This window comes from Prunus mume, linkage group LG6 (genome assembly GCF_029339155.1).
Source record: "Prunus mume cultivar Tortuosa linkage group LG6, ASM2933915v1, whole genome shotgun sequence".
Classification (NCBI taxonomy): Eukaryota; Viridiplantae; Streptophyta; class Magnoliopsida; order Rosales; family Rosaceae; genus Prunus; species Prunus mume.
Genome location: NC_142703.1, coordinates 12,957,078 through 12,969,685, shown reverse-complemented (window position 1 = coordinate 12,969,685; position 12,608 = coordinate 12,957,078). Strand labels below are relative to the sequence as shown.

General features: G+C 39.0%; 1 protein-coding gene across 1 annotated transcript; it reads left to right on the top strand.

The window, feature by feature from the left end:
* The first annotated feature begins 2,228 nt into the window (after nt 1–2,228).
* On the top strand, nt 2,229–12,177 carry KAK (HECT ubiquitin protein ligase family protein KAK). The gene is made up of 18 exons (XM_008237787.2): nt 2,229–3,493; nt 3,632–3,742; nt 3,841–3,957; nt 4,055–4,225; nt 4,330–4,491; nt 5,085–5,333; nt 5,414–5,535; nt 5,623–7,054; nt 7,761–7,856; nt 7,956–9,506; nt 9,664–9,885; nt 9,994–10,098; nt 10,592–10,672; nt 10,764–10,832; nt 10,921–11,049; nt 11,228–11,350; nt 11,441–11,702; nt 11,903–12,177. Exons 1-17 carry the CDS (start codon nt 2,603–2,605, stop codon nt 11,504–11,506), a joined length of 5,697 nt encoding a protein of 1,898 aa, XP_008236009.2. The 5' UTR covers nt 2,229–2,602; the 3' UTR covers nt 11,507–11,702; nt 11,903–12,177.
* The last annotated feature ends 431 nt before the right edge of the window (nt 12,178–12,608 follow it).

The window sequence follows — 12,608 nt, the reverse complement described above, 5'->3', positions numbered from 1 at the left end:
TGTGTGTAATCTAGTCCTACATTGGGTGTAATATGTTGATTTTTAGTGAGAGATATGTTGGGCAAAATAAGGGATGCGATTTGAGGAGATTGGGAGAGAGCTGAAGGGATAGAATTAGTGGGTTTGAGGAAGAGTTTGATGGGTTTTGATTAATTATAATGTTTGTGGCTGTTGTCGTTGGGTCAATGTTGTTGGTGTTTGAGGTTGCAGGAGTTCTAGGGATAAAGATGGGCCACATTCAACCATGTTTCAAAATTTGTTTGCTTTTCTTTGAATAATTGGGTTGGTAATCATTGTTCTTGATGACAAACACGCTAATTCATTTTGGAAATTTATTTTATTGGTTTCTGATACTGGAAACCAAAAGTTTTAGATAGCGAGCGAAAGGGGTTGAAGAAGAAGGAGAGCTTTAGAGGGAGACAAAGGAGGAGAGGGAGAGGAGACGACTGGGTTTGTGTGGGAAGATGAGTTTGGTGGTTGTGGGTGGGATGAGAGGTGTGGCCTGCTGCTGATGTGGTTAGGTGTACAGTGGGAGTGGTGATGTGATGGAGTCGAAAAAGATGATGCAGAACTTTGGGGTTGTGTTCATTCTTTTTTTGTTTTTTATTTATTTAATTTTTATGTTATTTTATTATTTTACATATTTGATTTTGACTAATTTCAAGTAATTTTTTAATATTTATTTTAATATTTCAATTTCTAATAGTTAAAATTACTAAAATACTCAAGCCACGTAAGCGAATTTAATGATTATTATCTAAAAACTAACGGAATAGGCAACTTTGGTCATAGAATGGAAGTTCATATGGGAGATTGAGTCATTTAAAATGTCAGGGGGCAAATTGAGAAGATTTAAAAACCACATGGGGTATTTCAACAAATAAGCCATAACTAAATATGACTTTATGACTAAGTACCTGTTTGACATTGCTTATTTGGGGTAATAAATGATTTTAAAATTTTTTTTGGGAAGTCTAGCCTATTTGGTAAATTATGAGAAAATCATTTATTGTTAAAATTTGATGTGATAGAAAACTATAAGGGAAAGCAGCTTAATGATGTGTTTTTATTTTTTGATTATGCTAGAATCAGTCTCGAAGAGACTGAGTTTAATGATTATGCTGGAATCACTACCAACAACATTTTTAACAAAAGTTTACTAAAACCAAACTGCTTTCTTTCACACTGATTTCTCACAAAGAAATCTGACATTGATTATTTTCACAGCACAATAATGCTAAATTGGCCCTAAATAGACATAGACAAGTAATTTCATAAGAGATAAAAACATATAATAATTTTTCGAGCTTTTTGTATGAGTCTTCAATTTTGAGCCAATCTTAAGCTTTCAAATCGTTGAACATGTTTAAAATTTTAACCATTTGTAAGTTTCCAAATTTTTTTAATAGAATTGGAAAATAATTTTCATTCCAAAATATTTTGGATGATTCCGACCAGTTAGAAGACCAGCCTAAGGCCTAGTTTGGGATTCTTTGTCACTTTAAAAAGTTGTTTCTGTGCTTTAAAAATAATTAGTTGTAAAGTAAAACAACTTCATGTTTGTAAACACTATTTTTAAAGTGCTGTTAGTACAAAAAACAGTGTTAAAACCGTTTGGTAAATTTTAATATAAAATTATTGTAATTGTGAATAATGACTAAAATAGATATTATGTTAAAAGTGTTATGCACTAATCATGTGGTGGTAGTGGTAGTGATGGAGTGAAGTTGGTGGTGGAGATGAAGACGAAGTTAGTGGATGTGGACGTTTTGGAGGAGGTGGTGATGGTGGTGGAGGTGGTGGTGGTGGTGGTGGAGGATGAGGAAGAAGATGTGGTGGTGGTGGTGGCGGTGGTTGTAGAGGTAGTAAATGTGGTGGTGCAAGTGGTGAAGTTGGATGTGGTGTTATTTTTTAAAATGAATGATGATATTTTGGGAATTAAAAAATTAATTAAATGTTCATTTATTCTTCTTTTGAAAAGAACTCAGTCATTTTAAAAATTAAAAGCGCTTTTAAAATAATCGGAATATTTTAATTTTACTAAACACTTTAAAGTCTTAACTTTAAAATTAAGCAAATTTTTAAAAAGAATCCCAAACGGGGCCTACCTATATCAAAAGGCCACGACCAATTTGCTACTTGGCCTTTCACAAAATAAACAGATAATTAATGAAAATAAAATAAGAACGAATATTTGTATAAAGCTCTCCTTTCCTTTATTTTTATTCTTGCAGTCACTTTTTAGGGTTTCATTCCGCCATTTCCTTCACTCTTTCCTTCACTTCGTCTCTCTAATCGAAATCGAACTGGAATTTCAATCCAAAATTACTATTTAATTCAATCAATTTTGTCTTCGAATAATACAGGTTCGCATTCAATTGGGGATTTCTAGGCTTTATTTGTTCGAAAAATTTGATAGAGTGAACAATCTAGGGTTTCGGATTTGGGGTTTTGCTCCTGCTGAGCTGAATTTCGCAAAGATTTGATCTTTTCTCCCCCTAGGATTCTCAATTTTGATGCAGGGGACAATCGGATCCGGTATGGTGTGATCGCCGCTCCGTGGCGAGCGAGTGAAACGAAATTTGGGGGTTGGGGTTCTTGTATGGAAACTCGGAGCCGGAAGCGGGCGGAGGCCACCTCAGCAGCCCCTTCTTCTTCATCGTCTGGTCGTACCACTCGTTCATACAAGCGCACTCGTCTCTCTGCTTCTTCTTTCTCTTCTGTTAACCCCGCGCCGATCACGACCCGCTCTCGCGCCTCTCGGACCCAAACTGAGCCCGCACCCGCACCCATGGACCCCACCAATGAATCGTCTGGCTCGCGTGGTCGCCGCAACAAGAGTTCTGATAAGGATGGCTCCGATAAAGGCAAGGAGAAGGAGCACGAGGTTAGGGTTAGGGATAGGGAGAGGGAAAGGGAGAGGGAGAGGGAGCGGGAGAGAGAGAGGGAGAGGGAGAGAGAAGCTGAGCGGAACCTAGGGTTGAATATGGATGGAGGGGGAAATGGCGATGACGATGACAATGATAGCGAAGGCGGTGTTGGGATTTTGCACCAGAACTTGACTTCCGCGAGTAGTGCCCTTCAAGGGCTTCTTAGGAAAATCGGTGCCGGATTGGATGATCTTCTTCCGTCTTCGGCTATGGGTTCAGCTTCATCTTCGCACCAGAGTGGGAGACTCAAGAAGATTCTATCTGGGTTAAGAGCTGATGGGGAAGAAGGGAAGCAGGTTGAGGCATTGACTCAGCTCTGTGAAATGCTTTCCATTGGTACCGAGGAGTCACTGAGCACGTTTTCAGTAGATTCGTTTGTGCCTGTGCTTGTGAGTTTGCTTAATCATGAGAGCAATCCCGATATTATGCTCCTTGCAGCTAGAGCACTCACCCATCTCTGTGATGTGCTTCCGTCTTCTTGCGCTGCCGTTGTCCATTATGGTGCTGTTTCTTGCTTCTGTGCAAGGTTGTTAACGATAGAGTACATGGACTTGGCTGAACAGGTTAGTATGTGTTCTGCATTAATTAATTTGATGATAATGAAATGAAAATGGGTATTGGTATTTACTCAGAGGTTTTAATGTTGTGCATTTTTAAGATATACTTCGTCGGTACTGATATGGTTGTTATGATGTAAACAGTCACTTCAAGCTCTGAAGAAAATATCTCAGGAACACCCAACTGCCTGCCTACGAGCTGGTGCTCTTATGGCAGTCCTTTCTTATCTGGATTTTTTCTCTACAGGAGTCCAGGTGATCCAGCTAACCTATTTAGTTTATAACTTATTAGGTATGCTGAGAGAAAAATTTACTTTCCCTTTGGATTTTATTCAACTGTTGTTATGTTTCAGCGTGTGGCATTATCAACTGCTGCGAATATGTGCAAGAAACTTCCTTCAGATGCAGCTGACTTTGTGATGGAAGCTGTCCCATTGTTGACAAACCTTCTGCAGTATCCAGATGCAAAGGTATGCTCATCTTTTCTGAGTTTCAATTTTAAAACCAGCACAGCTGCTTTCTTGTTTTCATTTCCTTTGCATGATGTGCTCTTTGTTATTATTGTAGGTTTTGGAGCATGCTTCTGTATGTCTGACACGAATTGCTGAAGCATTTGCGTCATCTCCTGACAAACTTGATGAATTATGTAACCATGGGTTAGTTACTCAATCTGCCTCCCTTATTTCCACCAGCAATTCTGGAGGTGGACAGTCATCTCTGAGTACACCTACTTATACTGTAAGTCCAATTCCCAATTCGTTTTTTCAAATTTCAATGCTTGAACATATAAGCACACAATCTATATACAAGAGGGTTCCAATTTTCACTTGCAAACCATACAGGGCTTAATCCGACTACTTTCAACCTGTGCAAGTGGCTCCCCTTTAGGTTCCAAAACTTTGCTTCTTCTTGGGATCAGTGGCATTCTTAAAGATGTACTTTCAGGTTCTGGAATTTCTTCTAGCACATCAGTTTCTCCTGCTTTAAGTAGACCACCAGAACAGGTAATTACAGTTTCATTTGGAGTTTCTCATTGTACCTTCTCAGTTTAATTATTTTGCAATTTTAGCAAATTGAAAAGTTCTGTATTGATCTGAGTCTGTTCCTACCTTGAAACTGTGAGCTATTATTAGATCTGAAAGTTAATATATTTTCTGCATGCGTATAAGTTTATGAGATTGAACCTGATGAATTTGAGTTGGGGTGAAAATGGTGTCGACAGTACTATTATTTATTATTTATTTATTTTTATTTTTTTGAATTGGGCTGTTGTATGTTCTTTCATGGGGAGTTCATCCACGAGAGAGCATCGATGCAGGGTTTGCAACCTCATGGTGTGTTATGACATCTAGACCCACATGAGACTTTATTGTACCTCTGATTCATGATTGGTTTCTTTATATAATTCCAATGCGAATTTATTTGACTACCCATTGGGTGGTTCGGTTCTTTGAACAGTAACAGCTAAACAGCAGTAAAATCGGATGATTTATAATTTTTATGGGGGTTCCAAATTGTTAGCATAAAGTTTATTGTTCAACTGTGCCATTTTTTTACACCTTGCAGCTTTATCCTTATTTTTTATTCCACTGCCTAGATTTTTGAGATTGTCAATCTGGCAAATGAGCTACTTCCTCCATTACCACAAGGAACCATCTCCATTCCATCCAACATCAATTTATTTATGAAAGGACCTGTTGTGAAAAAAGCATCAGCTAGTGGTTCTGGGAAACAAGAAGACACCAACGGAAATGGTCCTGAGATTTCAGCTCGTGAGAAATTACTGAATGAGCAGCCTGGGCTTCTTCAGCAATTTGGAATGGATCTCCTTCCTGTTCTAATACAGGTCAGTTTTTAGCACTCAGCTGAGTTATAGTTTGTTAGTTGTTGTAGTTGATAAATGATTTTTGTATACCATCCCAACAGATTTATGGTTCTAGCGTTAATGGCCCTGTTCGCCACAAATGTCTATCAGTCATTGGGAAATTAATGTACTTCAGCTCTGCAGAGATGATAGAGTCTTTATTAAGTGTGACAAATATTTCAAGGTATCCATATGTCTCAACCAGATCTCTTGATATGCTGATAGCTTGCTAGTACAGTTACTAACTTGTACATTATAAATGATTCTATAGTTTCTTAGCTGGTGTTTTAGCATGGAAAGATCCACATGTCTTGGTTCCTGCTCTCCAAATTGCCGAGATACTCATGGAGAAGCTTCCCAATACTTTTGCCAAGGTGTTTATCAGAGAAGGTGTAGTTCATGCGGTGGACCAACTTATCTTACCTGGTACTCCAAATTCAGTTCCTGCCCAAGTATCTTCTGCTGAAAAGGATAGTGATCCTGTGCCCGGAACATCATCACGTTCTAGGCGTTATAGACGACGCAACAGTAACCCAAATCCAGATGGAAATTCATTGGAAGAACCTAAGACTCCTGCTTCAGCAAATATTGGTTCACCACCAAGTTCAGTGGAGATTCCTACTGTTAACTCCAGCCTTCGAATGTCTGTCAGTGCATGTGCTAAAGCTTTTAAAGACAAGTATTTCCCTTCAGATCCTGGGGCTGTTGAAGTTGGAGTTACAGATGATTTATTACATTTAAAGAATCTCTGCATGAAGTTGAATGCCGGGGTTGATGACCAAAAAACAAAAGCAAAGGGAAAATCAAAAGCTTCTGGGTCTCGCTTGGCTGATAGTTCTGCAAATAAGGAGGAGTATTTGATTGGTGTGGTATCTGAGATGCTATCTGAACTAAGTAAAGGGGATGGTGTATCCACTTTTGAGTTCATTGGTAGTGGTGTTGTTGCAGCTTTGCTGAACTATTTTTCTTGTGGGTACTTCTCCAAGGAGAGAATTTCAGAAGCTAATTTACCCAAGCTTCGTCAACAAGCACTTAGAAGATTTAAGTCATTTGTTGCTGTTGCTCTTCCTTTCAGTATTGATGAAGGAAGAGTAGTACCGATGACTATCCTTGTTCAGAAACTCCAAAATGCTTTGTCCTCCTTGGAGCGTTTCCCTGTCGTGCTGAGTCATTCATCTAGGTCATCCACTGGGAGTGCACGTCTCTCCTCTGGACTTAGTGCATTATCTCAGCCCTTTAAGTTGCGGCTCTGTCGAGCACAAGGAGAAAAGGCTCTCCGAGATTATTCATCGAATGTTGTACTGATTGATCCATTGGCAAGCTTAGCTGCTGTAGAAGAGTTTCTTTGGCCTCGAGTTCAGCGAGGTGAATCTGGTCAGAAGCCTGCTGCATCTGCTGGAAACTCAGAATCTGGAACTACACCTACAGTAGCTGGTGCTTCATCTCTGTCGACTTCAAATCCTGCTCCCACCACTCGTCGTCATTCAACTCGGTCCAGAACATCTGTGAATATAGGAGATGCTGCTAGGAGGGAACCATCACAAGAGAAGAGCACAAGCTCATCAAAAGGGAAGGGTAAAGCTGTTTTGAAGCCTTCTCAGGAGGAAGGAAGAGGCCCTCAAACGAGAAATGCAGCTCGTAGACGAGCAGCTCTTGATAAAGATGTTCAAATGAAACCTGCAAACGGGGACACTACTTCTGAGGTTTGTTATTGATACCCAAATGACATCCGAAATCATGAAGGAGATACAGTTGGTGTTGAATTATGCAGTTGTTTGGTCAGTTTAGTTCATGCTGACAGACACTTCATGAGTACTCTTTCACCAATCTCTTTCATTGCGTATCTGATAAACTAACTAATAATATTTTATGCTAACTTGCACTAAGAACCCATCTTTCATGTTTAGCATTGGGTTTCTGATGTAGATTCAGTTTTCATGCAACCTCAGGGTGTTGTAAAGTAGGGATAGAATTACTAGAAAGTTCTGTTCTTTCAAAATGTCTGGTGGTAGGTTGAAATTAAATCATCCAAACAAGTGTTTATAGGGTATTTGCTGAAACTGAATCCCCTTTTAAGGGAACTTAGAATGGTATGTAGGACAAGATGGCACATTAGATTTGGTGTCGTTATAATGTAGCCTCACCCTCTCCTCCTAAACTCTATTCTCTTAATGCTAGCATTTCTTTATTTGTGGTGGTGGGATTGGATATCAGATAATTGGCTAACATTGGTTGGTAGTTACTTCTATAGTCATATGTAATTTATGTGGTTTTGTTAATACACTAGACTATTGCTAGTGTACTGTTTTCTTTTCTTCTTTTTGTTTGGTTTGGAGGAATAGATGGTCTAATTACCCCTGCTTTTTACATTTCTATCTGAATAGTAATTTATTTTCCTTTTCTCTGTAGGATGAGGAATTGGATATATCACCTGTTGAGATTGATGATGCATTGGTTATTGAAGATGATGATATCTCAGATGACGAAGATGATGACCATGATGATGTATGTTCTGTGTCTTTAACTTTTTTATTGTACAGGATAGGAGTTATTGGATACTTACCTTGACTATTGTTCTCTTTTGGTATTTTGGGTTGCCTTCAGGTTCTAAGAGACGACTCTCTTCCTGTTTGCATGCCGGATAAAGTGCATGATGTGAAATTGGGAGACTCAGCTGAGGATGCTACTGTGGCTTCAGCAACAAGTGACAGCCAGACTAATCCAGCTTCTGGTTCTAGTAGCAGAGCTGCTACAGTCAGAGGCTCAGATTCTGCTGAGCATAGGAGTAGTAATTCTTATGGTTCAAAGGGTGCAATGTCATTTGCTGCTGCTGCTATGGCTGGGCTTGGATCAGCTAGCAGGGGAATCAGGGGAGGCAGAGATAGACAAGGACGCCCCATTTTTGGTGGTTCTAATGATCCTCCTAAGTTGATTTTTACTTCTGGCGGGAAGCAGCTTAATAGGCATCTGACTATCTATCAGGCCATTCAGAGACAGCTTGTGCAGGATGATGATGATGATGAGCGGTATGCTGGTAGTGATTTCGTATCATCCAGTGATGGTAGCAGGCTGTGGAGTGATATTTACACTATCACATACCAGAGGCCAGACAATCTAGCTGACAGGGCATCTGCTGGAGGAGCAAGTTCTACAACTGCATTGAAATCTGGCAAATCTGGATCTGCTTCCAATTCCAACTCTGACTCACAATTGCACCGAATGTCACTTCTGGATAGCATTTTGCAGGGAGAGCTTCCTTGTGATTTGGAAAAGTCTAATTCTACTTATAATATATTGGCACTATTGCGTGTACTAGAGGGCTTGAATCAGCTTGCACCTCGTCTGAGAGCTCAGATAGTTTCTGACAGTTTTGCTGAGGGGAAAATTTTAAATTTGGATGAGTTGAGTACAACTGGTGCGAGGGTTTTTCCTGAGGAATTTATTAACAGCAAACTCACTCCCAAATTAGCACGACAAATTCAAGATGCCCTTGCATTGTGTAGTGGGAGTCTTCCCTCTTGGTGTTATCAGTTGACAAAAGCATGTCCATTTTTGTTTCCTTTTGAGACTCGAAGACAGTATTTCTATTCAACTGCTTTTGGATTGTCTCGTGCTTTGTACCGTCTTCAGCAGCAGCAGGGTGCTGATGGTCATGGATCAGCAAATGAACGAGAGGTGAGAGTTGGGAGAATGCAGCGCCAGAAAGTCCGTGTCTCCCGAAACCGGATTTTGGATTCTGCTGCAAAAGTAATGGAGATGTATTCCAGCCAAAAGTCAGTGCTTGAAGTAGAATATTTCGGTGAAGTGGGCACTGGGTTGGGTCCTACACTTGAGTTCTACACACTTTTAAGTCATGACCTCCAAAAAGTAAGGCTTGGCATGTGGAGGTCAAATTCTTCAATGGAGAAAACATCAATGGATATTGATGGAGATGAACAGAAAGATGGAAAAAGCAATGGTGACATTGTCCAAGCTCCTCTTGGGTTGTTCCCTCGTCCCTGGCCTCTGAATGCTGTTGCCTCTGATGGTAGCCAATTTTCAAAAGTCATAGAGTATTTCCGACTGGTCGGGCGTGTGATGGCGAAGGCTCTTCAAGATGGGCGGCTATTGGACTTACCACTATCAACAGCATTTTATAAACTTTTGCTTGGTCAAGTAAGCCAATGGAAAATATATCCTTTTTCATTTCACCTTGTTGTGTTTAGAGTTATATTTTCTTGCTGTGATCCAATGGTTTTGTTCTATACTTTCATCAACATGGTTCTGAAGTAGATATTTAACCTCTATTCTTTCCTCCCTCCCCATCCTTCAGGACCTTGATTTACATGATGTTCTTTCCTTTGATGCTGAGCTTGGAAAGACTTTGCAAGAATTACATAACCTTGTGTGCCGGAAACTATATCTAGAATCTAGCGGTGATAATCGTGATGCCATTGCTGAATTGCGCTTCCGTGGGGCTTCAATTGATGATCTCTGTTTTGATTTTACACTTCCTGGTTATCCAGATTACGTCTTGAAAGCTGGAGATGAAAATGTAAGAAAAAAAACCTTCTAGTTCATCTGTATTTTCTGAGCCTTTATTTACTTGTTTCAGTTCTTCTGTGCTTGTAAAGACGTCTTTAACATATTGTTCAAATTCCAGGTTGATATCAATAACTTGGAAGAGTACATATCTTTAGTTGTTGATGCGACAGTGAAGACTGGAATAATGAGGCAAATTGAAGCATTTAGAGCAGGGTTTAATCAGGTTTAGTTTTTTTTTTTTTTATTTACTTATTCTGATCTTGACTGAGTTCATAACCAAATAAAATCGTTGCATTTTGACATTTCCGTATGAGGTATTTGTGCGTGAATTCTTTAAATATCATTGTTATAGTTCTATGTCCTGCTGCAGTTATAATTAGTACGCATTATTTTTTTTATCTTACAACTCTGCAAATGAGTTTCATGCAAAGGGAAGGTTTTTTTGGGGAAGTGGGGGGAGGGGGAGAAGTGGAGGAATATGAAAAGACCTTTATTAAATAAAAAGGGGGATCTCCTTTCTGACGTTGAATAACCTCAACTGGTCTTGTAGTAGGTCACAGGATCATGATTCTTGCTGTAGTTTATTAACTTTTTGGTCTGGTGCTTGCTGTATTTTCATGTTTTAATATCCTTTGTATGTTTTTCTGTACTCTCTGAGAATTGTTTGACACTGTCCAATACTTAACTCCTCTTCTCGTGTACTACATGTCTATCAGGTCTTTGACATATCGTCTTTACAAATATTTACTCCACATGAGTTGGACTATCTGCTTTGTGGTCGTAGAGAGTTGTGGGAGGTATTTTTTTTTTTTATTTTGCCTTCGCTAATTCACACTATTTTATTTGAAGTGTTGTTATGCTCATTGCATTTATTTCTATTATATGCAGGCGGAGACCCTTGTTGATCACATAAAGTTTGATCATGGATACACTGCCAAGAGCCCTGCAATACTCAATGTAAGTGTTTGTTCTATATTGAAGATAGTGCTTTGGAGATGAATGATTCTGTTTTTGTCTTATGGGGCCTTGTTTATAATGTTTGTAGTTGCTCGAGATTATGGGAGAGTTCACGCCAGAGCAACAGCGCGCCTTCTGCCAGTTTGTTACTGGTGCACCGAGGCTTCCGCCTGGTGGTTTGGCGGTGTTGAATCCAAAATTGACCATTGTGAGAAAGGTATGGTACAAGTGATTTAGATAGAGGTTTTGAGTGCGAGATTCTGAAATTGGGGGTTTTCTTTTTGTGGCGTCTGTAGAATCATGTCAAACGCTGACTGTACATTATATATATAGTAAATAATGTTTTTTAGTGGTTGTGCGAATTGGAGAATGAGTTAATGTTTTGGTGTGTGCAGCATTCTTCGACCACAAATAATACTGCAGCCAATGGGACTGGGCCTTCGGAGTTGGCGGATGATGATCTGCCAAGTGTCATGACATGCGCGAATTACCTGAAGCTTCCTCCTTACTCTACCAAGGTATTATTCTGTTCGGTTAATTCATCAGCCATTGACATTCTTTATTGCAACATATAATCTCACTCATTCTGGGATTATTGCTTTAAACAGGAAGTTATGTTCAAGAAACTATTGTATGCAATCAGTGAAGGGCAAGGATCCTTTGATTTGTCATGAGAGATTTTGGGACTAGCCGTATCGATTCCGTGTATATTAGTTACATCAAAACAATTAGGAGTGGTTTTGTCTTTTGGTTGCAATTAAATTAGGTTTAGCCTTGGAATGATATGGTGTTGAAAGTGGCATTCCTACTTCTCTACTCAAATAATGGCTTCTCATTGGTGCGGTTCTAAACTTAACAACATTGTCTGAGGTAAGTTTTTCGTACGTTTTCACATGGGTTAAGGTTGTATATTTGGCTTTTTTTAGGTCCTTTTTTTTTTTTTTTCATCTCTTCCTCCCTTCCTCTCTTCCTCTATTGATTTTCACATTTTTATTTAATATTCATGTTTTTTTTCTCTTATCTGAAATTATTTATTTGTGGTTCTGAAGGGTTAATTGAATTAATTTCAGGTTGGATCGATGCAATTTTAAACTGTAAAGAGAGTTTTCCGAGAGGGCCGTTTCAGCCGCCAGGGATTGTAAATAAATAGGAAATCTTGATCTTCTTTTGTTCTTTTAAATTTCGGTTTTGTTTTCCAATCATATAGGCTGGTAGAATATACACATGTATGGCGTAGAAGTATGAAAGGGGAAACAAACGTCTGAAATATTTTTATGCCTTTTATTTCATGCCAATTCTGATTTCGAAATAAATTCGTTACAGTTCCATTTTTCTCTTTTTAAAATCTCACTTATGCCTTATATGTGGTGTATATGCTGGTAATTTATTATCTTATGTTGCACGCAACGTTTGATGGCTCGGCTTGGACTGTATTGGAGTTGTGTCCTAGTTCTTACGAGCCTCACCTCTCATCACATCGTATTAGTCTTTGGGAAAAGCTGTCTTAAAAGAAAAAGTAATTGCTATAACAAAACCAAACCGAACTGCCCTTCTCCATTTATACAATGTTCCTTGGTTTTCTTTGGTAATGTAGAGGTTGCCCAAACTGCTCAAATTTCACTAATGGATTGATTTGATTTGATTCGATTAACCTACCAATTTGGTTCATCATTAAACAATGCAATATATGGGAAAAATTCATATTAAGTTACAAGTACTTTTACAGAATTTGGATCCTCTCCGATTATTCCATACTCCTTTTTCTTCTAGCTCTCC

Excerpts from the sequence above, each read along its gene's own strand:
- KAK (XM_008237787.2), top strand. The coding sequence starts at position 2,603 with ATGGAAACTCGGAGCCGGAAGCGGGCGGAGGCCACCTCAGCAGCCCCT. Across the intron at positions 5,334-5,413 it reads TCCTTCCTGTTCTAATACAG|ATTTATGGTTCTAGCGTTAA; the intron begins GTCAGTTTTTAG and ends CCATCCCAACAG. Across the intron at positions 10,673-10,763 it reads GTCGTAGAGAGTTGTGGGAG|GCGGAGACCCTTGTTGATCA; the intron begins GTATTTTTTTTT and ends TATTATATGCAG.